At 49.0% G+C, this 24,383-nt stretch overlaps 1 protein-coding gene across 2 annotated transcripts in view; it reads left to right on the top strand.

Moving 5' to 3' along the window:
* Positions 1-23,509, top strand: part of ABCC3 (ATP binding cassette subfamily C member 3) — a gene marked incomplete at its 5' end in the record, with an annotated part of 45,518 nt that extends 22,009 nt beyond the window's left edge. Inside the window, 20 exons of one of the 2 annotated variants that reach the window (XM_080922198.1) lie at positions 1,138-1,341; positions 1,437-1,583; positions 1,889-1,976; positions 2,227-2,293; positions 2,476-2,602; positions 2,690-2,866; positions 5,179-5,346; positions 5,705-5,807; positions 6,769-6,880; positions 7,033-7,180; positions 7,259-7,466; positions 7,647-7,957; positions 9,278-9,477; positions 9,587-9,713; positions 11,582-11,683; positions 14,983-15,129; positions 15,242-15,400; positions 16,051-16,217; positions 20,939-21,133; positions 23,008-23,509. In XM_080922198.1, the coding sequence (XP_080778324.1) occupies positions 1,138-1,341; positions 1,437-1,583; positions 1,889-1,976; positions 2,227-2,293; positions 2,476-2,602; positions 2,690-2,866; positions 5,179-5,346; positions 5,705-5,807; positions 6,769-6,880; positions 7,033-7,180; positions 7,259-7,466; positions 7,647-7,957; positions 9,278-9,477; positions 9,587-9,713; positions 11,582-11,683; positions 14,983-15,129; positions 15,242-15,400; positions 16,051-16,217; positions 20,939-21,133; positions 23,008-23,116 (3,066 nt within the window). In that variant the 3' untranslated portion in view covers positions 23,117-23,509. Of the gene's footprint in view, positions 1-1,137; positions 1,342-1,436; positions 1,584-1,888; positions 1,977-2,226; positions 2,294-2,475; positions 2,603-2,689; positions 2,867-5,178; positions 5,347-5,629; positions 5,808-6,768; positions 6,881-7,032; positions 7,181-7,258; positions 7,467-7,646; positions 7,958-9,277; positions 9,478-9,586; positions 9,714-11,581; positions 11,684-14,982; positions 15,130-15,241; positions 15,401-16,050; positions 16,218-20,938; positions 21,134-23,007 lie in introns of both variants that reach the window. The other variant, XM_080922197.1, reaches the window with a different exon arrangement.
* Between the last annotated feature and the right edge of the window lie 874 nt (positions 23,510-24,383).

Below are 24,383 nucleotides of genomic sequence, written 5' to 3'. Positions count from 1 at the left end.
CCCCTTGTGCAAACCTTACTCCCTCAGTTCCTGTCACTGAGGTGACAGTCTGATTTCATGCCTGTGAGACCAAGGCCCAGAATAACTGAGGCAGTCTACAGACAGGTAGAGAAGGGACTCAAATGTGTTCCCACTTTATGGTGATAAGAGTTGATAGCCGGACAATGAATCATTTGCAAATGATTACGGGCTTCTTCAGCAGCTCTCACAACACAGAGAACAAAAGGCAAACCACCTGAGACCACTGTCTTAGCCATTGTCCTGTTGCTGTGAAGAGACACCATGACCAAGGAAACTCTTATAAAAGAACACATTGAATTGGGGGCTTGCTTAGAGTTCAGAGGTGTGGTCCATTATCATCATGGTGGGAAGCATTGTAGCATTCATTTTCTTCAGAGAACTACATCGATTACCCCAAGGTCATTCCCCTGCCCTCACCTGTTTATCCCCTATCTGTTTCCTATTCCTTCCCTTTGGATTACACACAACGATTTCAAATTAAGTATCTATTTTGGCAAATATTTGTTGAGCAACATGGGATAGCTACAATCAATGAGATGGAATGGAGTGGAATGGTGTGAGCCCAGTTTGTTTTGATATGGTGTTTCTCCATGTAGTCCTGGAACTCACTCTGTAGACCGGACTGACCTTGGTTTACAGAGATCTGCCTGCCTCTGTCATCAGTCAACTGTCTGAATTGTTCCTTATGATATCCTACATCTGTTACACGGGTTGGCACATAGCCACTCAGCAAACAAGAGCTGAGGGTATAAATCACTGGGGTTATGTCAGGCCTTAGATTAGGATCCAAGTGAACAGAATAACAATGCCTGCCCTGCCCGTAGGAGCCTCATAGTCTGACTGGAGGGGCATTGTGTAAATATGTAGGGATGGGGATGAAAGTCAAGGGCAAAGGATGCTGCCTGGTAAGGTTAGTGATGAGTAAGCTAAAGAGGAGGCTGCTCTTTTGAGTCTGGGGGGGTGCAGTGATGGGGGTTGGGCATTTGAGGTGGGCCGGGGAGGCAGGTTGAGCAACATGTAATAGTTACAATAGATGACATAGTGGGGGAGGTGTGAGCCCAGTGGGTAGGAGGTCTGAGGAGGAGAAAGGGTGTACCACCTTTCCTTTCCTCACAGGTACAGCAAATGAAGTTAAAGGACTCTCGCATCAGACTGATGAGCGAGATCCTGAATGGCATCAAAGTGTTGAAGCTGTATGCTTGGGAGCCCAGCTTCTTGGAGCAGGTAGAAGGTATCAGGCAGAAGGAGCTCAGGCTGCTGCGGAAGGGTGCCTACCTGCAGGCTGTATCTACCTTCATCTGGGTCTGCACCCCGTTTCTGGTGAGGCTCTCCACTGGTATGAGGTCCCTGACCAATACCAGGTGTTGGGGTTCCCTGGGGAATTCCACCATGACACTCACTCCCATTTTATCCAGGTGACCCTGATTACCCTCGGAGTGTATGTGTGTGTGGACGAGAACAATGTGCTGGATGCTGAGAAGGCCTTTGTGTCCCTGTCTTTGTTCAATATCTTAAAGATGCCCCTTCAATTGCTGCCTCAGTTAATCAGTAACCTGACTCAGGTAACACAAGGCAAGCAGGGTGTCTGTTGGACTTAGGGTATGTGGGGAAGTCAAGCAAGATTCATTTAGGATCAATGGATAATCGAGTGGGGAGAGGGCATCAGGGAAAGCCGTGGAGGTTATGTGAGTTGTTTAGAGTCACAGCCTTCTTTTAGCACAATAGACCTTATCTTCAGGCAGTGGGAGCCATGCAAGACTTGGTTATAGGCGAGGTCCCAGCACTAGCGAGTCGGTCCTCGGGGAGCTCTGCTTAGAAGTTGGGGACCCACAGAGCAATGGTGAGGCTAATCCACACCCTCCTGCAGACCAGCGTGTCTCTGAAACGGATCCAGGATTTCCTGAACCAAGATGAACTTGACCCCCAGTGTGTGGAAAGAAAGACCATCTCCCCAGGTCCCAACACTCTTACTCCAGGGCGATCCTGCTCCAAGTTTTCTGAGACTCCTTCTCTGACCCCTCTCTCTTCTCTGAACTCTGAAACCCCTCTGCTAATCAGTTCTCCTCGACCCCTCCCTGCTCCTCATGCTCCTCCCTCTACCTGTGCTCCAGGGAACCTCCCCCCTTGTTCAGGCTCTTCCCAGGCCTCCCTGACTTGTTCCCGTGTCCTAGACTCATTGACCCCTATGCATCTTGGTCCTCCTAGGCTACGCCATCACCATACACAATGGCACCTTCACCTGGGCCCGGGACCTGCCGCCCACCCTGCACAGGTAGCATCGTCTTCTCTCACCCACTTGCCAGCTATCCAAAGTGAACAGAGGTCAGATCAAACATAGCCCTTTCTCTCCTTGTCGATGGGTGATATATCGGGAGGGAGCAGGCCTTGGGTCTAAAGACGGAAGGCTTGGATCAAACCTAAGCCCCACCACTGACTGCTGCTTTTTGCTCTTAGCCTAAACATTCAAATCCCGAAGGGGGCATTGGTGGCTGTGGTGGGACCTGTGGGCTGTGGGAAGTCCTCTCTGGTGTCTGCCTTACTTGGAGACATGGAGAAGCTGGAAGGTGCAGTGTCTGTAAAGGTGAGAGGAGGGGGTCTCCTAGAAAGCCATAAAGTCTGGCTAGCCTCAGGCAACCCCTAAAGTACCTTCTCCCTTCTCGTCGGCCAGGGCTCTGTGGCCTATGTGCCACAGCAGGCATGGATCCAGAACTGCACACTTCAGGAAAATGTGCTCTTCGGCCAACCCATGAACCCCAAGCGCTACCAGCAGGCTCTGGAGACATGTGCCCTGCTAGCTGACCTAGATGTGCTTCCTGGTGGGGACCAGACTGAGATCGGAGAGAAGGTACAGCTTCTCATCCCCAAGGGGCCAGCTCGGGAGGCTGCTAACCAGAGCCCAATCTTAGGTTCTCTTACTCATTTGCGGGTTTATGTCCCATCATGTCCAGCTCCGTGCTGGGCACATGGGAAACAGCACTCTCTATTCCATGGAGGACAGTTCATGAACAGACAGGGAACACGAATTTCCCAAGGTCATGGCAAAGGTCTACGCAGGGGAGAAGAAGGGCAGGAGGCAGAGGGGCTGGGTAAGGAGAAGCATCACTGTTGAGCTGACTCCTTTCAAAAAGATTTGTTTACTTATTTTATGTACTTGAGTATGTGTCTTCATGCACACCAGAAGAGGGCATCAGATCCTATTACAGATGATTGTGAGCCATCGTGTGGTTGCTGGGAATTGAACTCAGGACTCTGGAAGAGCAGCCAGTGCTCTTAACCAATGAACTATATCATCAGCCCCTTGAGCTGACTCTTCATGACCGAGAAAGAAGAACTCTTTCATTGATTCACCCACTAGGCTTTTATTAAGCATCTACTACATGCCAGGGAACATTATATGGTGATGAATATACCAGGACAAAAATCTCGGCTTATTTATATGCCCTACATTCTATCAAAGGAACATCGATAAGCAAGATAAGCCAAATATATAGTAGATAATCCTAAAATGGGGAGATGCAGCAGTTAGGAATGTAAAAATAAGTGCTGGGCTGGTTTGTTAGTGATGTTCCTCGATGAGAAATAGAGACCTGTACAGAGGGAACAGTCCCACATGAGGCTATGGAGCCCTGGCTGTCCACAGATCTACTCTGGAGTCATCTGAGGTGAAGAGAACAGAGCTCAAGCAGGTGTGTGTGACTGGCGTTAGCCCAAGGAAGAGACCAATTTGATTGGAACAGAGTGATCCAGGGGTCGGGGGAGGAGAGGAGAGAGGTGAAGAGAGCAAAGTTATCAGGCAGCTAACAACCGTTGGAACCCTGAAGGTCATTTGAAGACTAGGTTTTACCTAGTGATAGATTGCCCTAGGACAGTGGATGGTCATTTGGTGCACTTGGACCCAAATGGTCAGCATGTCTTGGAGCTTACTCTGTAGACCAGACTGGCCTTGAATTCTCAGAGATCCGCCTGTTCTTGCCTCCCAAGTGCTGGGATAAAAGGGATACATCACAATGCCTGGTTTGATTAGGGTCTTCGAATTATAAAACATGGAACTGCAGTGGAAGTTTTGGGGAGACGGGGGGGGGCGTTTTTTTATTACATGAATTTGTGGGATACGTGCATAAGAGAAGCGCTTCAGCATTCGTCCAGAGTCCATTCCTTCCTTCTACGTTTGGATACTGGGAATCGAACTTGGGTCCTCAGTCTTGGTGGCAAGCACGCCTTTTCTCTGTCGAGCCTTCTTGCCATTCCTTGAGTTTATTTGTAAAGTATTTCCTTTTGAAGAGTTCGGTTAGGGCTGGAGAGATGGCTCAGCGGTTAAGAACACTGACTGCTCTTCCAGAGGTCCTGAGTTCAGTTCCCAGCAACCCCATGGTGGCTCACAACCATCTGTGATGGGATCCAATGTCCTCTTCTAGTATGTCTGAAGACAGTGACAGTGTACTCACATACATAAAATAAATAAATGATTCTAAAAAAAATTGCAGGCAAAAAAAAAAAAAAAGAGTTTGGTTAAAGGTCTCCTAAATTAAATGTACCACCTTAACCATCTTTTCTGTGCCCAGTTCAGTTCTGTTGTGTACATTTACAGTGTTACACAATACTTGCTAGAACATGGCCATTCCAAATGTCACTCAGACCTTGTTACCTTGCTGCTGGTTATTGGACAGCTCTCAATCCCTACTTTATCCCTAGACTTCTGGTAACCACCTCTTTGGTTTCAGAATCTGGCTCCCCTAGACACCACTGTGAGTGCAGTTACATTGTATTTACCTTTCTGGGTCCTGTTTGTTACAGTTGGTATAAAGAGTTCAGAGTTCATCCCTGTTGTAGAGTGTGCCAGCATTTCTCTCCTTCTAGGGCTAAATAATATTCCAGTCTGTGATAGATCGTCCGCTGTTTTCCCATTCGTCTGTCGTGAACACTGGCGTTGGGCAGGGTGCTGACTGGGCTCATCTGTCCCAAACAATTTTAAGAGCCAACACCATTCCTTTGAGGTTTACAGCTTTTTATGGGCTACAAAGTTGTGGAGACCAAGTGTCCTGTGAGATACAGATACAGGAGTCTGCCTTGCTGAGTAATGATACCTAGGCTCTGTCCCCATGGTCCCTGACCCCTTCTATTTACCACCACTGATCACTTACCTTCTCCTTCCTTTAGGGCATTAACCTATCTGGAGGCCAGCGACAGCGGGTAAGTTTGGCCCGAGCTGTTTATAGTAATGCCAACATTATTTTGCTGGATGACCCACTGTCGGCTGTGGACTCTCATGTGGCTAAGCATATCTTCGATCAAGTGATTGGACCAGAAGGTGTGCTGGCAGGCAAGGTGAGGACACAGGAAGCTAGGAACAAAGATGAGATCTGGTTCTGGGAGAGAACAAATAGGAGGTTAAAGGGGGTGGGTAAGACCTGGAAATGTAGGAACCTGAGAAGCAGGGTATGACTAGGGGAATCATATAGGGTTGCACACCCCAGAGATGTGGGGTAGGCCCTGGCTGGGTTGGGATCAGTTGTGGATATGCCTGGCCTATGACCCCTCATGCTTACCCCATGGCTCTGTGTTAATGCTTGGGGTATCTGTATCTCAGAGCCTGCTGCCTTCTCCACAGACTCGGGTGCTGGTAACCCATGGCATCAGCTTCCTGCCCCAGACGGACTTTATCATTGTGCTTGCTGACGGACAGGTTACTGAGATGGGCCACTACTCGACTCTCTTGCAGCATGATGGCTCCTTTGCCAACTTCCTCCGAAACTATGCACCAGATGAAAACCAAGAGGACCATGAAGGTGGCCATAAATTAACACACACCATCCCTGACCTTCCTGACCCCCATCCTTTCCTAACATCTACCTCATCTGGGGTTCATCCAAGTATTCCTGGACTAGCCTAGTGTGGTACTGGGGACTTTGTTCTGGGAAACCAGAGCCATGTATGTGATAGGTGAATGAGAGGCTCTCAGATCCTACCCTTTGCCCTCTAACTGCATTAGCAGCCTGTGTCTCAGGGTCTGTTTTCCTGAGTGCTAAAAAGACACACGAGCTCAGACCCAGGAGATATACTGAAGCTGTCTTTTGGTTGAATTGGGTTGTAAGTGTACAAATACTTGGCAAAACCATTCACCAACAAGAGTTGTTAAGTAATTGCTATGTCCTGGAACTATTTCAACTAGTAGACTAACAAAGAAGCCTCTCTCATCTCGAAGCCCCGGGGCAGTGTCTGAGCTCACCAGAGGCACCTCTCCCCTCTGGGTTACCTAGGCAGAGTTCCCTACCTCTACCCTCTGAGCTAGCTCTCAGGCCTTCCCTTGGTCCGAGAGCATTCCCCAAGCTCTATGCCCCTTGATAAACCAAGGACACGCATCTTTCCCTTAATCTTGTGACTGACGGTGTCATGAGCTATTTATGATCATTACTCTTTGGCCATGCCTGCTTAAGGTCCTGCTGCCATCAAGAAAGTAGGATTTAAGGTCAGCCATATTGACTTGGAAGTCCAAGTTTTCGGGCTATTGAAGCCCCTTCTCTACGGTCTCCAAAGGGAAGGTTTTTTTGTTTGCCTGCTTGCTTGGTTTTTTTGTTTTTATCATGTGTTTTGTTGGCGTCGCCTAGACCCAGTTCCTTCTAGCTGGCCGTACAAACCCTCTCCTGCTCCCTGCTTGTCCATCCAGACCTCCCACCAGTGTGGAGGATTGGCTCCCAAAGGCTGCCCAAAGGAGCAGTCAACCTCTGTGCTTTTCCTTTCCTGCTACAGCCTTGCAAAATGCAAATGAGGAGGTGCTCCTGCTTGAAGACACACTCAGCACCAACACAGCCCTGACAGACAATGAACCAGCCATCTATGAGCTCCGCAGGCAGTTTATGAGGTAGATTCCCAAGAGTTCTCGAGTCCCCAGCAAGCTACATCAGGGACCTCAATCACTGGCAGGGAGAATACAAGTGGACATTCTCCCTGACACTCATGTCCTGGGAGGGCGTCCATAGTCTCCTGCCTGGGTCTGACCAGTTTCCTCCACAGAGAGATGAGCTCCTTGTCTTCTGAAGGGGAGGGCCAGAACCGGCCTGTGCCCAAGAGACACATGAATTCATTGGAGAAGGAGATGCCGGTGACAAAGACTAAAGAGACTGGTGCATTAATCAAAGAAGAGACAGCAGAGACAGGCAATGTGAGCACAGTGGGCATGGACTGGGGATGATGATTAGGTCCCTGGGGCTCGTGAAAATGGCGTGGCTACTCTTTACAGGTGAAGCTGAGCGTGTATTGGGATTATGCCAAATCTGTGGGGCTCTGCAACACGCTATTTATCTGCCTCCTGTATGCCGGCCAAAATGCGGCTGCTATTGGAGCCAACGTGTGGCTCAGTGCCTGGACCAATGATGCGGTGGAACACAGCCAGCAGAACAACACCTCCATGAGGCTAGGTGTCTATGCTGCTCTAGGGATGCTGCAAGGTGATCACATTGGGGTGCTCCTCCCTTCCTATCCTCTGCCCAGTCCCCAAGCCACAAAATCCTGCCCCTGTCTCAGAACCTCCATAACTCTACCTGGCCATCTCCTGTCTCATTCTTTCCTTCTATCCTGACTTCCTCCCCTGGGGTGAGTGACTCACCCTCCCTCTCTGTCCCAATAAGGGCTCCTGGTCATGCTGTCATCCTTCACCATGGTGATCAGTGCTATCCAGGCTGCCCGCCTGCTGCACAAAGCTCTTTTGCACAACAAGATTCGTTCGCCTCAGTCCTTCTTTGACACGACACCCTCAGGCCGCATCCTCAACCGTTTCTCCAAGGACATCCAAGTCATCGATGAGGTTCTGGCCCCCACCATCCTCATGCTGTTCAATTCCTTCTACTCATCCATCTCTACCATTGTGGTCATCATGGTCAGCACGCCGCTCTTCATCATGGTCGTCCTGCCTCTGGCTGTGTTCTATGTCTTTGTGCAGGTGCCAGTGTGGATGGAGGGGGCACTGAAGCACGTGGGGCAGGTGGTGCTCTAGAGTGGGCGGGGAGGGTGGTGGTGCTGGGGGAGCCTCTAGTGTGGGACGGGTACTCTTGTAGGCTAGGCTGTTCCTGGACTGGATCAGGGACTATAGTCAGGTGCTTTATGTGTTTGAAATTCACTTATCTAGTTTGAAAGAAAATAGACTCTTAGCATCTACTTCATTGGGATAACGTGAGGATGAAATGTGTGTTCATAAACTGGCAGCCCTGGGGCCCTTTCAGATTGGCTGTATTTTATTATATTTACTTATTTATCTGTGGGATGTGCACATACATGTCTCTGTGTGTGTGCATAAGTGTGTGTGTGTGTGTATTTGTGGAGGCCAGAGGTCAATGTCAGGTGTCTTCCTCAATCATGTCCCACCTTATTTTCTGGGATGGAGTATCTCATTGGTTGTAGAGCTCCATCTATCCAGGCTGACTGAGCAATGAGCTTCAAGGATCTGCTGGGGTTCGGGTGTACACTACCGTGCCTGGATTTGTACTGTGGGTGCTGGGAATCTTAATTCAGGTCTCCATGCTTATGTGACATGCACTCCACTGAGTGAGCTTTCTCCTCCGTCTCCTATACCTATTAGTACTATTTGAGTCAGTCACCATAAGCGGTTTAGGAGACCCTGTCCTTTGTACGCATACCTCGAACATGTATATGTGTCACCTGAGTTGCTCAGAGTTCAGGGACAACTTGTGCTTACTGGGGTCATTTTCTTGAGGTGATCGGTTCCCACTAGGAGCTGGGGGTACGCCTCTGGGCAAAGAGACATCCTGTGTGGGCCTGGCTGTCTTGGGACCCACAGAATACGGGCTGGAAGATAAAGGCAAAACCATAGTTTTGTAGGATTATCCTTTAAACAACTAGATAGGGTAAGAGGGATGTTTCCTGGAAAAAAAATATACAAAATTATCTTTGCGAAGTCATTTGAATATGATCACATATCTAGGATCTTCAAGTAGAACCAGGAATCTCACTGCTTGGGGGGTTTAAACAAGACAGTATCGGAGACTGTGAAAGATGAGGAGACAGAAGAGTATAGGGAATCAGAGAGAGCTTTGTGGAAGAGGTGGCCTGCCTGACTGAGCACAGTTGATCAGAGGGTGAAGTATACTGTGTGTCTGGAATCTGTTCTCCAAGGGAAAGACAGCAGCGCCTGTGGAAGAGCAGGACTAGGAGGAAACGCAGGAGATTGTTTGGAGGATACACAGGGCCGAGTTGGTGGCTGGATGACATTCCTGACTGGAATTCTCTTCCCATCCCTGACCAGCGCTTCTATGTGGCCACATCCCGGCAGCTGAAGCGGCTGGAATCCATCAGCCGCTCACCCATCTTCTCCCACTTTTCGGAGACGGTAGCGGGCACCAGTGTCATTCGGGCCTATGGCCGACTCCAAGACTTCAAGGCCCTCAGTGATACTAAGGTGGATAATAACCAGAAGAGCTCCTATCCCTACATCGCCTCCAACCGGTCAGGAGCCTCCCTTTCCTCTACAGGTGCCCACGGGCGCTCTTTGGTTCTGGGTGGGCTCTGGCACCCCCTCCATTTTTGTTCATTTCCTCCCTATTGGTCCCTACAGATGGCTGGGTGTCCGTGTGGAGTCTGTGGGGAACTGCGTGGTGTTCTTTGCCGCACTGTTTGCAGTGATCGGGAGAAATGGCTTGAATCCAGGGCTTGTGGGTCTTTCTGTGTCCTATGCCTTACAGGTAAGGCAGGGCCTGGAACTCTAGGTAGAGCCACCACTGAGGCAGAGGCTCACCAGCATTGGCTGAGTATTCTCCTCTGTTCCACAGGTAGACCAGCCTCAGCGGGGTTCTCAAAGCCTGGGATCTCTCAGCCAGGCACTGCCAGCAATGAACTCTGATAAGGGCTAGGGAGGTCTTCCTGGAAGAAGACAGTGTGGCAAGAGGCAGGGAGATGTAGTTCATTGGTAGAGCTTTTGCCTAGCATGTGCAAGGCCCTAGGTTCAAACCCAAGTACAAGAAGAAAGGGAGGGAGGGAATGAGGGAGGATGGAAAAGAAGGTACTCAGTCCTTTAAGGAATTTCCCTGTCTGAGATCTTGAGGAAATGATCTTGGAGCATGGTCTAAACAGAACTATCATGTCTGGGTGGGATGTGGGTCAAGCTGACTGAGGTGTGAATACAGGACATGCGTGGCCAGACTACATGATATGGTGCATGCCTTCAGGGAAGCTACGGCCAGTTCTTTGTGTCCTTGGCCTTTTCACTGATGAATCAAGCAACCGCAGATAGAAAACACTTGAGAAGGCTGGGAGCAATGGCACGTGCCTGGAATCCTTGGGAGAAAGCAGAGGCAGGAGGATTACTGTGAATTCAGTGCTAGTCTGGCCCATAGAGTGAGACCCTTTCTCAAAACAAAACAAAACAAAAACCTCTCCCAAAACAATCTGAAAAAAAAATTCCAGAAATTTCTTAAAAAAAAAAAAAGCAGAAAACAAAAACCAAGATGATTCCATTGTGCCTGTGAATACATGCAAAGAAGTGACAAGTGACAGGAAGGCATTGTGTTAGGAACCTTAAGCAACCTAGAGGCCATTTACGGCACCCGGCGGCTGTGAGTGGCTCTCATGTGAATCATAAACAATTTTGTGTGAAGGACTGGAGTGTATGTGGAGTTAGGTGGATTTCAGGGCCTCAGAACCAGTGCCCTGTGGATGTGGAAGAAAAGGGATGACTGTAAGCAGATCAGGTGACTGGAGCCTGGAACTGGAGGTCATCCTGACACCAGCCTGTATGGTCAAAGAGTTATACAAACTGCAAATGGGATTTTTGTAAAGCAAATCACATTGCCGAGGTCTCAGGTGGCTTGGATCTGAATGCATTGGTAAACAAAAGCGAAGCCGACAGGCCCGTCTGCTCAAACCTCAGTGTGCATGTGACTCATTTGGAGATCTTGTTAAAATGTTCATCTTCGTTCAAGAGGTTCATCTCTGAGCTCCAGCTTGGATTCTGCATTTCTGTCAAGGCTTCTTGATCACACAGGACAGTCCTTGGACTGGCCACACTGACATATTCAGGGAATATATTTGAAATAAAGAGTCTCAGAGCTACTGACTCACACACTGCCTTCTGACAGAACGCTCAGAGAAAACTACTACATATTAAAGTTTGAGAAGCACTGAGAGAAAGACTGCCCTCCACCAAGTCTGCATTGTCATCACCTGAGGCACAATTGTGATTAGATGCCTAGTCACATATGCCCGTAGGTCTTAGATTGAATGGGATTCCACTGATCAAGAAATGAAGTCATGAGTAGGGTATGGGGATGCACACCTTTAGTCTCAGCCTTGGGGAGGCAGAGGCAGGCACATTCCTGAGTTTGAGGCCAGCCTGGTCTACAGAGTAAATTCCAGGACAGCCAGGGTTACATAGAGAAATCCTGTCTCGAAAAATCAAGACAGAAGAAAAATGGAAGGAAGGGAGGAAGGAAGGAAGAAATGAAAGAAGGAAGGGAGGAAGGAGGAAAGGAAGGAAGGAAGGAAGGAAGGAAGGAAGGAAGGAAGGAAGGAAGCCACTGCTGGTCTCCTCCCATAACATTGTTCCTCTGTTCAGGTTACCGCAGCTTTGAACTGGATGATACGAACGATGTCTGACTTGGAGTCTAATATCATAGCTGTGGAGAGAGTCAAAGAGTACTCTAGGATGGAGACTGAGGTGAGTTCCAAGAGGAGCCCTGCAGAAGAGGGTACCTGGGTGACTGGAGGAAGAATGTTTGGTGGCTTGTAATCACTGTGTTTCAAGGCTAGCTGTTTAAGTAGCATCCATCCATCCATCCATCCATCCATCCATCCATCCATCCACCCCACCCATCCATCCAACTCTCAGAGGTTGATGCCATGGTTGATGCTAGGTATAGAGGGTTCAGAGTTGAGCAAGAGATTCTGAACTAGGGGTAGGCACAAGGCATGTGCATCTGGATGGTGAGGCTCTGGGGCTGTGTACAGGGCAGCTAGGGGAGGTGGTTCAGCAGGGATATTCCAGAGTAAGTGACAGTCAGAGAATTTACAAGTTTTGACAAAGTAGGGATGGGCAGGGTGAAGGGAGCATTCCAGACAAAGAGGCCAGTCTAGGGAACATTGGCAGAGTAGTGTGCCCTTTTCTAGGGGAAAAAAATGTTATCTCCTAGGTGGGTACAGACTTTTCTCCAAAGAGGTTATAGTTCAGACCTCTTCATGCCCAAAAGCTGCACCATCCCCAAACTCTTAGTGTTCAAGCAGCCCATTTTTCGATTCCCGACTGTGTGCTCACAGTACTCTGCCTTGTACGAGACTCCAGCGCTCTGATCTCCCTTTGTCTCCCAACAGTTCCTGTCCTTTTCACCTTCCATCAATTATCTAGATCCTACTTATGCTCCACCAGGGGATGCTGTCAACCCATCTCCCCCTAGAACCCCACCTATCCACATCATACTCTGTCTCGATGGTATCCCTGATTCACTTCCCAAGAAGTATGTATTTCTGCTTTCTTTCTTTTTGTAGATTTATTTTATGTAAATGAGCACACTGTCGCTGTCTTCAGACACACCAGAAGAGGGCATCAGATCTCATTACAGATGGTTGTGAGCCACCATGTGGTTGCTGGGAATTGAACTCAGGACCTTTGGAAGAGGAGTCAGTGCTCTTAACTGCTGAGCCATCTCTCAAGCTCCTGCTTTCAAAATGACCTCTTGGGAGTATTCTCTGTCCTGAAACTACATCTCTTCTCTGTGCTCAGCCTTCCACCTCACCTGATTCTTCTGTGAGAAAATAGGTTAAAGATGTAAACTCCCTTCTCCAACCCCATGAATTCATTTAAAGGCTCTTTAGTCCTGCCTGAGTGTCCTCCACCTCCTTCCTTTCTCTTTGAGGTGATGGTTTTCTCTTTCCAAAGTCCAGCCTCTCCATTTCTATCATTTTATATGGCTGCAGGAGGATGTGGCTTCCTCAGTCACACCCCTGTCCTGCTCCCTCTGTTGGATGATTCCCATCTATGTCCATCTTCCATCCTACACACAAACAACCCTGCCCCCTTCCCTGCATTGCGTCGTCTCGGTTCTGAGTTCTTTGTCGTGAAGTCTACCTTTTAAAATGATTTATTTACTTATTATACATAAGTACACACACTGTCGCTGTCATCAGACACACCAGAAGAGGACATCAGATTTCATCACAGATGGTTGTGAGTCACTGTGTGGTTGCTGGGAATTGAACTCAGGACCTCTTAGCAGTCAGTTAGTGCTCTTAGCCGCTGAGCCATCTCTCCGGACCCATGAATTCATTTAAAGCTTTGATCTACACATGTTCTCCTCCTACCTCATCCTAGACCTTGCCTTCAGCAGCCTGCTTTCCAGGAAAAAAGCTCGCTCATAACTTACCTGGCTCCGGTCTAAGAGACCTTTGCTCTATTTCAAGAACACTTATTCTGATTCAACGTGATATTTCCAGATGAAACTACCCTCTCTTCTGCTTGGGAGCTTCTGTGATCAGGGTTTGGGTCTGTTGGTAGACTTTCAGTGACAAACATGCCACACATACACACACATACACACAGAGAGAGACATACAGACAGACACACACATTTACTTGTTCCCCACCCCAAAACAACCTGGCCTCCATGCTACTAGCTCTACCTTCCCCCAGCATACACCTGATTCCTGAGACATCCATTTCTCTATGTCTCCCTGCAGCCAACATGTCCTGCGCATGCACACAACTAGTTGCTTTACTCCAAATGATGCTGCTCTCGGTCCTGATGTCCATTTCTGCCTTTAACATCTCCTGGAGAGAGCTATCTGTATGAACTGCTGTTGCTGGTGCTGCTGCTTTCTCCTCCCTCTCCCTTCTCCACACTCCCTTCTTTCTCCCTTCCCCCTTTCCTCCTACTCCCTTCTCCCCCTTCCTCTCCCCTCTCCTCCCTCTTACCCCTCCTTCCCCTCCTCTTTCTCTTTTTCTCCTTTCCCAATGCTGGCACTGGGACCCAGGACCTCACAGATGCTGGGCAACCATTCTGCCACTGAGCTGCATCCCTAGCCCTTGGATTTCCAGAGACAGCCTTGCTATTTAGCTCAAAGTCACAATCCTACTCCTGTCTCCTGGGAACTGTCATTCCCGGTGTGTGCCACCCGTGCTCAGCTTCCCCTGCGGCTTTCATTGCCTATTGTTTGGCTTCCCCATCCAGAAGCAAGGTTGGCTTCATGGGTGTGCATCCTGAGCGGTCACACAGGTTCCCATTCTTGGAAGGGCCCCCCACACGGAGCTCTGGGTTCTGTCCCTAAAGCTACATAAACCTGGTGTAGCGGCTCAAGCCTGTCATCCCAGCAGTTGGGAGGTGACAGAGTACCTGTCCCTGTACTGCAGAACACAAACAGCAGAAGCTATTCCTCTTGTCAGTCATGAGCTTCCTCCAGATAGCCACCTGCCTCGTTCCCTCAACTCCTCCAGGTTACCTCTATCATAACTTGAATGATGCATAGTTACAGTAACTCCAGATTCTTCTGGGCCCAAGATCCCACTTGTTTCACTTATAGACTTGCTAATGTATAGATCATATATGCTCCTGTGCAAGCTGGAACAAAAGCCTTCCAGAACAAGAGATCTGTCTCGTTGGTGATACTTAGGAATAAATGATAAATAAATAAGATGAGAGGAGGGGCTAACACAAGTAGGGAGAGACCTCCAGAGCATCAGGAGCAGGACTGCCAGGTTTTGGAAAAGCACTTGAGGGAGCGAAATCAAAGGGAAAAGGCTGGAGGTGTGGCCCAGTGATAACAGGCTTGCCTAGCACGTGTGAGGCCCTGGGTTTCTTTTATGAAAAAAACGTAAAAGGATGTAATAATTCACTGAACTATAGGGTGCCAGGCCTCTCATCTAGGGACCATAGTGGGTGAGGATTGAGGTGTCTAGAAAGGGGAGGGGCTGAAAAGTAGAATGTTATCACCCTGATGAGAACTGGAGAACCCAATTGTCTCCTGCTAGGCCCCCTGGGTGGTGGAGAACCACCGTGCTCCGGAAGGCTGGCCCTCACGAGGGGTGGTGGAGTTCCGGAACTATTCAGTGCGGTACCGGCCGGGCCTCGAGTTGGTGCTGAAGAACCTGACTCTGCATGTGCAGGGTGGGGAGAAGGTACTTGTGCCCGGGGACGTTGCCACAGCCCTTGTGGGGAGAACCCCGTAATCTATTGGCTGCTGATGGAAACCTGGAGGTGCCCCCTGACAACCCTTCCCATGCCCCGCAGGTAGGCATAGTGGGCCGCACTGGGGCTGGCAAATCTTCCATGACTCTCTGCCTATTCCGAATCCTGGAGGCCACAGAGGGTGAGATCTTCATTGATGGGATCAATGTGGCACAGATTGGCCTCCATGACCTGCGTTCTCAGCTCACCATCATCCCTCAGGTAGAAGCCTCAGTGTGTCCCCGTATTGTCCTTGGTATTGTGTCCCTGTTTGTCCATCCTGCCCCCACATGCCCTTTGCCAACTCCCTCCATCCAGTCCTCCCAATAAAAAACCTTTGGGAACTTAAGAACTGAACCTTGGAGGCTGGCTGGAAAAGTGCCTCCACATCGGGGAACAAAGTCAACACAGGAGCCACCCAGGCATAAATTTAGAAGGGCAGACAACCTTGGCCAGTCAGGATTACCCTTGGGCTCCTGGGCTAGCAGCTGGAAAGGACCACAGGCTCCTCCCAAGCACAGCAATGCTGAGGTGTCCTGTCTTCCTCTCCTAGTTGCACAATTCCAAATGGCCTTTTCTGGCTCGTGTGTGTGTGTGTGTGTGTGTGTGTGTGTGTGTGTGTTTATGCCGAATAGACACTTTAGACAGATTAGTGGCACTGGTTCCTGCCTCAGCAGGGGACTTAGCAACTGGCCAAGCTGAGGTTTATCACTCCCACACACACAATTTTTTTTATCACCCTGCTAAAGTCCTCCTTCTGGAGGACTGGGGACAGAGCAGAGAGCTATTGCTTGAAATGCTTTTTTCCTTCACACTCCTAGGACTCCTTATAGGAGCTAAGCCACTTCTCTCTGATCTTCTTATGTCTCCAGGACCCCATCCTGTTCTCGGGCACCCTGCGCATGAACCTAGATCCCTTTGGCCGTTACTCGGAGGAAGACATCTGGAGGACCCTGGAGCTATCCCACCTGAGCACCTTTGTGAGCAGCCAGCCAGCAGGCCTGGATTTCCAGTGCTCTGAGGGTGGGGATAATCTCAGGTAGGTGTGGAAGTAGACATCTTGGGAATGCTGCCTCACACAAGGGACCCTGTGGGTACTGGAGAGAAGCCAGATGACCACTGATCTACACAGGCATGCACCTCAGCCAGAGCTGCACAGGGGCGTTGTTTTGTGTGAAGTATATTCTCAGCAGGCACAGGGTGCCTCCCCACAGGCTCTCCACACAAGCCTCACTTTGAAGCTTAGGAAACAAACTCAGAGAGGGCAGAGGGTTAGCCAAAGTTGCACAGCTGAGTGTAGGCCCCAGTGACATGCCGACAAGATGATCCTACCCTTGCTGGAATCTTCTGGGCTCCGGGGTCCCGTACCTGTGGAGCAAGTGAGAGGAAGGCTATGCTACTCTAGAAAGATAAAGCTATCTGCCAGGACGGAGGCGGTCAGCTCAGGAACGTACAAAGTGGGCTCTCTCTGCAGTTCCTGTGACCCCTACCCCCACCCTCAGGTTCCACCGCCCAAGCCCCAGGGCTGTGTGTAAGAACGGATTGGCAGTCTGTTCTTACTGAGTCCAAGGCCTCGATACCTAGATTTCCTTTCATATTTTTGTTTGAGTTCCTTCATTTCTGGTTCAATTCCTAATGGCTACACAGCGGCTGAGAATCGGCTGTAATTCCTATTCCTGGGAATCTGCCCTCCTCTTCTGGCTTCAGTGGGCACTGCACATATGTTTTACATAGACATGTATGTAGGCAAGAACCCCATATAAATAAAGTAATAAATAATATAAATGTATGACATGCAAGCCACATATGTATTTTTTCCTAGTAACCATGTTAGAAGGCAGCACAGTGGTCTTGGTTATAGCTTCTGTTGCTGCGAAGCAATACCATGACCTCGACAAGGCAAACATTTAATTGGGACTGGCTTACAGTTTCAGAGGTCTAGTTCATTATCACATGGCAGAAAGCATGGCAGCATGCAGGCAGGCATGGTGGTGGAGGAGCAAGAGTTCTGCATCTCAATCTACAGGCAGCCAGAAGGAAGACTGTCCTTCTGCACTGGGCATGGCTTGAGCATTATAATCTCAAATTCTGCCCCAACAGTGACTCACTTACTCCAATAAGGCCACACCTCTTAACAATGCTACTCCCTATGGGCCAGCCATTCAAACACATGAATTTGTGGGGGCCATATCTGTTCAAACCACCATAATGGTAATACCCCTTCTCAAAAGAGGCATGGGGTGATGGCACAGCTCAGGGGGGAAAGGTGCTTGTCACACAAAACACAAACCTGCTGACCTGAGAAGGAGAGAACTGAATCTACTGAGTTGTCCTCTGACCTCCATACCTGCCTACACACAGTTTATACATACAGAAACACACACACACACACACACACACACACACAAAATAACTATGCTAATAACAAGAGAGGTAAGTAAACAGACAAGAATACAGAGGTGAGTTAACTAATTTGGGGCTGGCTTAGTGGTTAAGAACACTTGCTGTTCTTTCAGAGGACCCAACTCTTCTCTCTCTCTCTCTCTCTCTCTCTCTCTCTCTCTCTCTCACACACACACACACACACACACACACACACACACACCAAGCATACACATACACAACACACACAAACACACAAAGATACACATAAATAAAAATATATCTTTTAAAAAGTCAATTTACTCACCTCATATTTTTCTTTTTTTATTGAATATATTTTATTTACATTTCAAGTGTTATCCCCTTTCGCAATTTCCCCTTCACAAACCCCCACTCCATCCCCTCCTCCCTATGCTTCTATGAGGGTGCTCCTCCACCCACTCACCCTATCCCCTCCTCCCTATGCCTCTATGAGGGTGCTCCTCCACCCACTCACCCCATCCCCTCCTCCCTATGCCTCTATGAGGGTGCTCCTCCACCCACTCACCTCATTTTTTTTTTGAGACAATCTCACAGTGTCGTTCAGACTAGCCTAGAACTCAGAATTATAGGGATACACCACCATACCCAGTAGAATTGATATTTTTAAATTTTTAAGTATTTGTTTAGTGGCACTCATGTGTGGGATGACTTACAGGAGCCAGTTCTCTTATAAGATGTGAGTTATGAAGGTCAAATTCAGATAATCAATCCCAGTGCCAAGCACCTTGATCCACTAAACCATCTGACTCAGTGGTTCTCAACCTTCCTAATGCTACCACCCTTTAATACAGTTCCTCATATTTTGGTGACCCCCCCAACTATAAAATTATTTTTGTTGCTACTTTGTAAACTCTATTATAAATTATAATGTAAAATCTGATATGAAGAATATCAGACAGGTGACCCCCAAAAGGGTTGCAACCCACAGGTTGATAACCACTGACCTAACTAAACACGCCCTGGAATAAATTCTAATAGCACATTAAAAATTTTTATTTATTTATTTCATGTAAGTGAGTACACTGTAGCTGTCTTTAGACACACCAGAAGAAGGCATCAGATCTCATTAGAGATGGTTGTGAGCCACCATGTGGTCGCTGGGATTTGAACTCAGGACCTGTGGAAGAGCAGTCAGTGCTCTTAACTGCTGAGCCATCTCTCCAGCCCTAATAGCACATTTTATTCAGGCTAATGTATCCAAAACAACTTCCTTGTGCCATCAGTATAAAAGCTATTAGGTGATATGTGCTCCTCATTCCAGACCCTGGAAGGCTGAGCAGAAAGAAAGATTACCTTAAATCCAAAGCTGTTCTGGGCTATTAAATGATTTCTTGCCTCAAAAAAAAAAAAAAAAAAAAAGTTGTTATGGATATTTTGCATTTTTTATTGTTGTTGCTGTTTGATTTTTGAGATAAGATCTCTTTATGTAAGTAGCCCTGGCTGTCCTAGAATTTGCCAGGATGGACTAAAACTCAGAGAGATCTCTCTCTGCCTTTCTGTCTCCCTCTGTCCAAATCTCTCTCCCTCTCTCTCCCTCTCTCCCTCCCTCCCTCTCTCTCTCTCCCTCTCTCCCCCCCCTCCAACCCCCCACCTCTGCCTCTCAAGATGAGATACTACACCTGGTTGTATTTTCCACTTTCAGCACAGCTCTGTCCAGAGTAGCTAAAATTCAAATCTGAAAGAGCCAGACGTAGCCAGTCAGTGGCTGCACTTTGAAGGAAGCAGTCTTGGGTCTTTTCTGTGAGAAGCACTTAGCCTACACGCACTCCTGTGAAGTGTCAATGAGCTCTCTGCCCTCTCTTCTTTTCTTACTTTTTCCTTTTGGTGCTGGGGTCGAACCCAAGACCTTGCACATGCTCAGAAACACTCTACCATGACCTACATTCCTAACCCCTTTTCCCCATCTTTATATTCAGCACATACTCATATTTCAAAACTTGAAACAAACAAACAAAAGGTCACATCTGACCAGTGCTTAATGTTTTGCAGTATTCAAAGTACTTTGGCCTCCGCCATCTCATTTAATCTTTACCGTTGCCCCATGGACCGGAAATAGAAATGGAATTACTTGCCCAAAATTGCATAGGCAGCCAGAGACAGGGCAAGGGACTCAGGAAAGTATGAGACTTTTGTCCCCATTACTTTCCTTGCTTCATCTCAAGGCTCTCTCAAATCGAAAACGTGTGGTGTGGGTCTGATGACGCACACCTGTAATCCCAATTGGTTGCCAAAGTTCAGAGAGAGAGAGAGAGAGAGAGAGAGAGAGAGAGAGAGAGAGAGAGAGAGAGAGAGGATGAGAGAATTCAAAGCTCAAGGCCAGCCCTGGCTGAAGATGTAGCTCTTGCTTAGTGAATGGGAGGACTGGGTTCAATTCCCAGTACAGCGCCTTCTCTCTCCCTCCAGAAAGTCTGTAAGGGTAAATGTGTTTCTTTTCCTTACATAAAGCACATGGGTGTGGCTGGTGGCAGTAGGGCTCTTCAATTCCTGGTTCTCAGGCTCTTGGCTGTCTGAGTGTCTGTAGCCCTTTACACCAGGATCAGAGACAGAAATGGTCCCTCCTCCCTCAGTGAGATTATGGTCACTTTAAGTATAACCTGTATCCGGTGCCAGGCCTACCATTAATCAGCCCCGAGTTCTATCTGGCAGCTCATTCTGCTGCCAAAACCTTCATTAGTTGCGGGAAGAGGCCAGGGAGGGAGGCTGGTCTTTACTCTGGCTGTGACTCACCCCTCTGGGAATGGTTGAGGTATTTGTCCTTGGGTGTGTGTGGGGGGTGGGGGGAGGGTGCTGTGGCCTCTGTGGTTGGGAACACAGCCTTGCTTTGTTTACTGGTTCTGGCTTTCAAGGCCAGAAGTTGAAGATAAGAATCGGCTCTCCTGGTTCACAATGAACAAAGATGGGGAGTCCCCAGGTTCCTCCCTTACGTGTGTAGGTAGACTACTGTCAGAATGGCACAATCATAGATTTAACAAGATGACATGAGTGGCTTGTATGTAAAGATCCAGGAAGAGCGATCTGCTCTTACTAAAGTGCAATATTGTGCCCTGAAGACACACAGTGGCCCTAGTCGCAGAGTGGTCAGGAAGGAAGCCCAGGAAGGAGAGACCTGAGAACATTTCCAACAGAGCTGTCACAGTGGTGTTTGGCTCTGGCTCTAGCCCTCAGATGCCTCATTATGGTACAAGCCCTTGTCCCTGCTCCTGGAGAGCTGTGGCAGAACCAGGAAAGATAGACAACCAGGCTGCTGAGAAGGAATGGAGACAAACGTATTGGGAAGGAGGGTAGTCTGGAAGGCAGCCTGCCCACCCCAATGGAAACGCCCGCCTTCTTTCTCAGTGTTGGCCAGAGGCAGCTTGTGTGCCTAGCCCGAGCCCTGCTCCGAAAGAGCCGAGTCCTGGTTTTAGACGAGGCCACTGCTGCCGTTGACCTGGAGACAGATGACCTCATCCAGGGCACCATTCGTACACAGTTTGAAAACTGCACTGTACTGACCATTGCCCACCGGCTCAACACAATCATGGACTACAACAGGTGAGCCCCAGAAGACAAGTGAGGGGATCGGCAGCTGTCCCCTGGGAGTCCGGAAGAGGCGAGGCCAATGAAAGTCTCTGGGTGGTATAAACTCTTGGAACTGGTTATGCTATGGGGCCACAGAGCGGGATTCCCAAGCTTTGCTTACAAGGTAGAATAGAGCAGGGCTAAGTGGGTACAATGACACAGGCAGAGTAAGACACAGGGTCCTTTTGGAATGACTAACATGTGGGGAAAGGTACACCAGGCTTCCTAGACACTGGAAATTGCCCGGAGCACCACAGAGGACCAGTGCTCCTTACGGTTGATGGGTAAGGGGATTGGACCGCCCCTCACATCACTTCCAAGCGTGTTGAGGGAGGTTTGCATGTCTGTCCTGTGTACCTCACTACTGCCACCTGGGACACGGGAGCACAACTGGTCACAGGGAGTATGACAAAGCTGCTTGGGAGGTACATGACAGATTCCTGAGTCCCATCCTTGGGGATAGACCCTAACAATGCCGGAAAGAGCTGATTCTTGTGGGGAAGGCTTCGTGTCTGAACCAGAGCACTGAGCCCATGACTGCTGCGTGACTATGGGCAACTTACAAGGCTTTCCAGGGCCTGTTCCAGATCTCTCAGAACTCCTGTTAAGGAGTCAATGAAATAATATTTAAATTGAAGGTAACACTGAGAAATGTTAGTTTGCTCCCCAGCACCCATTCCTCCAAGGATTGCCCTCATAATCTCTTGGCTTCCTTGGGCAGGGAGATGGGTCAACCAAAGTTTACATGCTTTCTCTTGGAAGTGTCCCCATGCAGCCATCAGGCTCTTGCGTGGGGGTTGGGAGTTCACACCTTCTAAAAGGGCAGGCAGAAATTATGAGTCAGGTTACAAAGCCTGAAATCAGAGCTCATGGGAAGGAAGCGGGGGGGGGGGGGTCCCTGTGTGTGTAAGCAGAGGAGTCTACACAAGGTAGCAGGACCCTCTGCTGAGAAAGTGCCAGCTGGTCCCAAAGGATAAGAAAGGGAGGAGGATGCAGACCTCAGAACTAGAGGCAGCACAGCCCCAAGGCGGGGAACACTGAGACTGGAGGGCAGAGTTGGAGAGGAGCAGGCCCTAAAAGCTGACTTGAAGACTATGCAGATTCAGTTGGTCTTCGTGTTAAGGGCCAGGAGAAGTCACTAGGGAATTGAGTTTGAATGACACAGCCTCCTGGGCAAGTTTAGACTCCTTCCCAGCACACAGATCTAAGGGTCCAGCGGGTGGGGTTCAGAAAGCAACCTGCCCGGCTCACAAAAGAGTCTCTCTCCAGGCTTGGCCTCACCCCTCCCACCTTACCCTAGTGTAGTTGCCTATGGGTCTTATGCCAGGTGCATCCTGTGTGTGGTTGCTAGGAAACTCTAACTCCAGGCTCAAGCTTGCCTGGGGTAGGGCAGTTGATCCATGCAGCAGCAGCAGCCCAAGTGCCGGATGGCAGCGTTGGCCTCACTGCAACCTAGTTTCCTGCCGTGTGCCTTTGTGAGCTGGCACAAAGCAGATGGTTGTACACAGGACCCAGCGTGCAGGTCCGTGGTTCCCTGCACACAGCCTGCTGAAGCCCTACGACCCCAGCAAGAGGAAAGGCTCATTAGGGAAGGCTTTCCAAACCCAGACTGGCAGAGATGAATAGGACTTGGTGTTTTGATCCCAGAAACCGCTTCGTGCACTGAGCTAACAAAATAGCAAAAATAACCAGCTCTGCAAGTGTGTGTATGTGGCCCATCAGTTGGGCTGAGTGGATTGACTGAAGTGGGTGGGCTGCCATGTCACTTTGGAGCCTGAGCAGTTACCCAGGGCAGGACAGGCCTCCAGGGCTGCTAGACTTGACCACTTTTTCTTTTTCTTGGCTAGGGTCCTGGTCTTGGACAAAGGAGTAGTAGCTGAATTTGATTCTCCAGCCAACCTCATTGCGGCTGGAGGCATCTTCTATGGGATGGCCAAAGATGCAGGACTGGCCTAGAATGTGCATTCCAAGGGTTTCTTCCTTGTCCGAACTGACAGCGCGTATCTGCAGTGTGGGCTTGATGGCAAGGCATGGAGACATTTTGAGTTGGTTTGTTTTTTGTTTTTTTGTTTTTTGTTTTTTTTAATTCTGCAAATTGCCTCACAGACTAGCCGTACCTAACAGTGGAATGAGGAAGTGTGTCCTCACTGGAGGTCACAGCCAGTTCAAAGCCAAGTTCAGACCAGTCCCTGGGTCTCCCGTTCCTCGTCGACCATTGTTCCATACTGCCGTTTTTAAGAGACCTTGCTCTTGCCTCTACATATTCATATTTTCCTTTTTTTTTTTTTTGTTAATGAACCTTTCCCCTCCTGGACAAGGGACTTGGAGGTCAGTCTGTCCCAGGAACAGAATCCCTGTACTGGTGCTGACTCTGCTGATGTAATAAAGCTGTGGTCAACAGCATTTGTACCACGTTACCTTCTGCCTGTTTGTGACGCCGGAGGTTAGAACCTTCGTGAAGAACCAGGGTGTATGGAGGCCCACCTACACTTCTGTGTGGCTGCACTTCTCTGAAACCTTCAGACCCAAAATGTTTGGCTGTAAATGTCATCTTTATAAGCAAAATTCATAGCAAAATTACACTCTCTGGGCAGATGCTGTGAAGAGGTAAGAAGGCCCTGGAACTTGACCCGAGTGAGGCCTGGGCTTCCTGGATCCATGTCATTCCTTAGTCTTCCAAGCCTGTTCTCAAGGGGCTAAAGTGTGAGCTCTCCTTTCCTGGCTCCAGATACCTGTTCACCAGGGAGGCCTTTCCTTTTCCTCCAGTCAAATCGGGTGAATAGGAAGGTCAAAGGTGTCCCAGGTCCCTCCCTCCCCAGGCCCTAGAGCCATTTTGAACAAGCCAACAAAAGACTTCTGCACAGTCCATCTGGTCCAGGACTGCAGTTGAAAAGAACCTGTGTCACTTCAGCCTTTGAGCTCGCTCTCATCTGTACCCTTACTATTGGTGAGAAGTGACTGCGTGCGGGTGGGGTGGTGGCTGTTTTTCTTTCCCCACCCTAAGTGCCTGGCAGTCACCAAGGAGATGGTGCCTTTGATCTGCTTTTTCTATATGCCCCGGGTTGGCCTGTGCTGCAGGACCATTTGTTAAAGGTTAATCACTTTTTTTTCTGGCAGGCTATTTCTGCCCAGGATGTTTATGAGTGTATGGAAGGCGACTTCCATCCTTCTGATAGAGCAAGTATGAAAGCACAAATGTCCAAATTATTCTGCCTCTCCTCGG

Source organism: Micromys minutus, assembly GCF_963924665.1.
Source record: "Micromys minutus genome assembly, chromosome: 10".
NCBI lineage: Eukaryota > Metazoa > Chordata > Mammalia > Rodentia > Muridae > Micromys > Micromys minutus.
Note: the sequence above shows the minus strand (reverse complement) of the source record. Positions and strands in the feature narration are given on the sequence as shown.